Below are 5268 nucleotides of genomic sequence, written 5' to 3' on the forward strand. Positions count from 1 at the left end.
AAACCCGCCCAAGTCCCCAATACATGATCAGCGTGAAGGTCATATTTTTAGTGTTCTCGAAGGCCTTCGACTCAATTCTCACTCGTGCATACTTGATCCCCTACGTGATGCTGCTATTGTTGGGGACGCAGGGGCGGCTGAAGGGCCGGGCAACCCGGGCAACTGCCCGGGGCGCCAGTTTGAGAGGGGCGCCGAAATTGAGTTGCGCGCCTTTTTGGTTTACCAAGAATTGGATTTGTTTAGAAAAATTTTAATGAAAGCATAACAAAATTCGAAAAATCTTTAGCTAATTAGAATTACATATCGCTTTCCCAACGAAAATGTTCAACATAGTCGATGAACGTTTTTTCTCTACTATTTACTTTACAATAGTAAATTATCCATAAAATTACAATGGATAGTTCTGACGGATAAAGCATTTTCCTGGTATATAATATGAAGAAGAAAAAGAATAGAAGGAAGCCCAAAGGAATACAGTACTTCAATGTACTTGCTTGCTATTTCGTTGTCGTTTATCCAGCAGGCCATCTTCAAGAATTCTATTTGTTTTTTAGGCTCTTATGAACTGGCATTCAATCTTCTAAAATGCATTTAAACCGTTTTCGATGGCTAGTTCCAAAGTAGTCTATCGGTACGATTTACTCTGTCGTGTGTCCGTGGTTACAGTTAGTTCTATTTTACGAGCACGCGCAGAAAGCCATTTATTAGTTTTAGTTAAATAGTTTTAGTTAGATAGATATTAATTAGAGTCACGTTGAATTGAATTAAGATGTCCAAGAAAAAGAAGCATTCTGGTTCTTTTTATAGAGAAGCCGTTGAAGCAAAAAAGCAAGCGACAGCTTTAAAAAAAAGTCCATAAGTGTAGGCCTTAAAAAATCCCGCAAAATAGTGTTTTAATTAGGTTGTTAAAGCAATTAATGTAAGGAATAAAATAATTAAGTTTACTAAGAACAAACCGTGAGTTAAAAATAAAAATATACATTATTATTATCTTTAACTCACGGGTTCTTCGTAAACTTAATTCTTTTATTTAACATATATTAAAGTTCTAAAGTTCTGAAGTATTTTAATTCCGACCAAAGGCGATGCTCATCACGTCAGAGTAAAAGAGAAGGTCAGCTTAGAGCTGACCTAGATATTTCACGTGTGAAGTTTTCGCGGTTTGGCAGGGACTTCAGGTGGTCCGGGAGATGGTTCCAGTCCTTGATGGAGGAGGGAACAAATTCGTGCTTCCGAAGCTTAGTTTTCAGATAGGGGATAGCATAGGATTGGCCGGTTTTCAAACCGCGGGGGCACGCATCCACGATAATATTGTATGCGCGATTGGTGAAAGCGCCCCATTCGCTTTATGGATGATGGAGTTTATCGCCACAAGACGTTTGATACGGCGACGCGACGCGAGAGTGGGCCAGTTAACATTCTTAAGTACTTGTGACATACTGATGTCCCACGAGTACCCGACCGATGTGGCAAAACGGACGGCCTTTCGTTGAACCATTTCGAGTTTGTGGGTTTCCGCCGCGGTGTGTGGGGACCACACGGCTGAGCAGTACTCCAAAATCGGAGTGACGTAGGTTTTTATATGACCAATGCCTTCGTGGAAAAGTAGCAGCCGTGGAGGGTTCGGCTGAGGAAGCCGAGAGCTCGGTGGGCCCTAGAGACAGTCATAGAAACGTGGACATCCCAGGAGAGCGTGGCAGTTAAAGTAACACCGAGATACTTGAAATCTTGAACGTGATCGATGGCCGTGCCTTCAACTTGTTACCCGAAGGAGGTGGGTTTAAACGCTGGGCGGCGAAGGCTTAGCACTTTCCATTTTTTGGAGTTTAGTTTCAGCTTCTAGTGGCAGCTCCGGAGCATGATTTGGTCGAGGTCCAGCTGCAGGGTGTCGTGATCGCCAGGGCAGCAAATTGCTCGAGACAGGGTGACGTCGTTGGCGTAAATGGACAAACGAGAGAATACACCAGAGCCTACGTCATTGGCATATATTGTAAAGAGAAGAGGGCCAAGTACTGAGCCCTGTGGTACGCCTGAAGTGACGGGATACCAATCTGACTCGACACCAGGAAGGACTACATGGAACTCACGCCCCTCCAGGTAGGAGGCTAGCCACCGTAGAGTGGGGCCGCGTACGCCGTAGCTATGTAGTTTCGAAAGAAGAAGCTGATGAGGCACCGTGTCAAATGCCTTTCTGAAGTCTAGGAAGACCACATCCACTTGGGGGGCTGTCTCCAGACCGGTGCACCAAGCGCCCACGCTGGAGTGGAGCTGGGTTTCAGTACTGTAACCGTGGCGGAAGCCGTGCTGGGCTGGCGTAATGGCATTATGGAGCTCCAATTGGGTGGTGACGGAGGAGGTGACAACGTGCTCAGCAACCTTTAGGGGTTGGGCCAACCGGGAGATTTGTCTGTATTCCTCAGGATTGGTTGCACGAAATTTTAGCTATGGCTAATTAATGATTAGAAAGAGCAAACATTTTATAGCAAGTACAGAAAATTTCATCAAAATCGGCTAAGTGGTCTTTGAATTATTATAAATAGAAGTCGAAATGGTGGAAATCGAGTTTTTCGGCGAATTTCCAGACTTCTAAAATTCTTATCGGCACCCATGACGTCAGAAAATGCGAAGCGTATCATTGGCTAATTGTCTGTAATACATATCTTTACATCTGGGATTAAAAGCGGGTTGATTTAACACCCAGAAAAAGTCCTACGCGGTAGTAATTGAAATAGGCATACACAAGCCTACGTAGTAGAAAAACGATATGAAACCGAAGGCTCCTTGTAAATTCTTCTTAAAACGTCGGGTCGCGCACGCCACCTAGCGCGCGCGTAAAAATAATATTTTTTATTTCGATAATAAGCCTAATATTATGATTAAAAACCTCTGGTTTGAAAACTTCTACAAGTAAACAGAATCCCTCCACTTCAGTTCCTTCTATTTTAGGAATAAAACTACAGCTTTGATTTGCCCCAAATTGCTCGTGCTACGGAGGAGAGAAATTCGCCGAAAATTTCAGGATTTTGGGGAGCGAAAAACGTCAGTTTCGGACTCAAAGTTAATACCCTTAGGCTTGGAAATTTGTTTCAAAAATGACATTTTTGGAAAGAGAACGTCCTGGGCTTCAAAACAGGCCCGCATTCATTCGTTTTTATTACTATCGATTTTTCGTGCAACCAACACTTTAAGCTTAACCTGAATATAGTTCAATAGATAAAAAATTTGACTTGAAGTGAACTTCAACTCAACGACGTTTCGAAGGTGGCATGGTCAGATTATCCTCGAGAAGATTACAACGAAACTATATAAATGTATTTAGCACTTCTTTCCAACCGTAGTTCAACAATGCAACCAAGTAGAAAGTAACGGCCGCTATTATTTTCACGATCAACTGTTGAATCAAATTTTAATTAGCCGTTTTAAAATTGTTACGATTGAAAACTATAAGTATTCATAGAAATAGTATTTTCACAATAGGAACTTGACAGCATAACGTAGATAATACGTCATCCACGCTTTTACTAATTGGAAAAAAAGCCTACCAGCATGGCGGCCATAACCAAAGGTACGTTCATAGATATAAGAAATGTATATAAAGGTCTAGATAAATTTCGGGGCGTCTAAGCCTAACATAAAATACGGAATTGACACCTAGCAGACACCGAGGAAGGCACGTGACCAAGAGCGCGAGCTCTCTTAGCATTTTAGTACAAAGTGCTTGACCTTTCCGCAGGCCGTAGTCTTTAGACACCATCTGTTGGTGACTTTTAGTATAATTTTTAAGCAGGAGACAATGGCTCTCGCGACGACAGCACGAGCTTTCTTAGAGATAGATAGCGCCTCTTAAGGACAGCCTGCAGAAATTACGCGTTTCTGCTAGCTGTCACCTCCGTATTCACTCCCTTTGAAATATTTTATCTAGACCTTTATATACGTTTCTTATATCTATGGGTACGTTACGGCGTGCCGTCATGCAAAGTCCCTATTAGTAAACAGATGAAGCCAGCACCGGAAAACCGTCAAAAAACGTGTAGAATGTGCAACCTGTACGCGCTAAGGAACGTCTGCAAGTACCCCCCCTACACTCTTAACCTCTTTACTAACAAAACTTTACTTGAATAACTCTGACTAATATTTAATTTTGGGTTTATTAGGTATTAAAATTTTGAGCGTCTTTAAGCGAATAGCAAAGTCATTTTCGACGAAACAATTTATTTAAATGGATTCATCAGTTTCTTCCGCGTTCGGTTCAACCGTCTCCAGCCATCTCCAGACGTCTTGTAGTCCTTGTACCCCCGAAGATGAACGGAAAAACGGGTCGTCGCCATCCCCACCTGCCAGAGTGTTATTGGACGAGTCGCTCTCGTCTTCGTTGTCGGTTACGGAGCCGAAATCATTGACATCAGTGTCGATGGATGAACCAGTCCATTCCGTAGGCACCATAGAGTCTGACAATAAGGTATCCATCGAGTCCGAATTCGATAAAGAGTCATCATCTAAGAATTACATTTAATGTCATTGTGGTTACGAAGATGACATTTCGACAGAGGCGTTGCCAATTTCGTAACGACACCGCTATCCACGAATGAATGAGATTACCTGGGCCATCGTCTCGTTCCTCAGGTTCTTGTACCTTTGGGGTTCTTCCTGACCAAAGGCAGCTGAAACACGCGAATAAACTGGCAATGATGAGACCAATAGCTGACGCTATAGGTCCAGAGATGTTTTGAAATTTTCTCGGCCACCACTCCAAATATTTTACTGAAGGTTGAATATTTTTCAAAACGTGGGGCTCGACTGTATCCATCTTCGTGTTTTCAATTTTTAAACTTTAGAAATTTTGATCGAGTTTCGAATGAACTGATGCTTCGAATTTTGAGACGGTTTATAAGCCTTTTTAAGATTGCTTTGAAATTTCACAAATTATCTCGCGCCCAATTCGTAATTCACGCGCGTAGTCGTCGCTATGCGCCTGGAATGATCCAGCGTAACCTTGAAACGCCGATTAACTAACAAGTGAAATTTAAGTAAACCATACAATTTCTTTATAATGTATAATTTTGGTTTGTCACTACTAAACCTATGTAAACCTTACAACAGTAATTTACTAAATAAATAAAAAACAAAGGAGAAAATAGATGAAAGACAATTTTTTTTCTGTTTAAGGATCATTAAAACCGCCATTTTTATTGAAGTCCAGGCCCGTTTTGGTTATCTTATTTTGTATTTTTTACTTTGTCTAAGTTAAATTTATTGAATCTTTGGAAA

The 5268-nt window shown here is 41.7% G+C and overlaps 1 protein-coding gene across 2 annotated transcripts; it reads right to left on the reverse strand.

Moving 5' to 3' along the window:
* Positions 1–4129: 4129 nt before the first annotated feature.
* LOC149922903 (uncharacterized) lies at positions 4130–4981 on the reverse strand. 2 transcript variants are annotated; one of them, XM_090163553.1, is made up of 2 exons: positions 4600–4981; positions 4130–4448 (listed from the first exon to the last, which is right to left on the reverse strand). In XM_090163553.1, exons 1-2 carry the CDS (start codon positions 4805–4807, stop codon positions 4216–4218), a joined length of 441 nt encoding a protein of 146 aa, XP_090019679.1. In that variant the 5' UTR covers positions 4808–4981; the 3' UTR covers positions 4130–4215. The 2 variants fall into 2 exon arrangements, with proteins under 2 accessions (XP_090019679.1, XP_090019678.1); XM_090163552.1 differs by having other exon boundaries at positions 4130–4496; positions 4600–4977.
* Positions 4982–5268: the final 287 nt, after the last annotated feature.

This window comes from Leiobunum rupestre, chromosome 11 (assembly GCF_980474605.1).
Source record: "Leiobunum rupestre chromosome 11, qqLeiRupe1.1.hap1, whole genome shotgun sequence".
NCBI classification, from domain to species: Eukaryota; Metazoa; Arthropoda; class Arachnida; order Opiliones; family Sclerosomatidae; genus Leiobunum; species Leiobunum rupestre.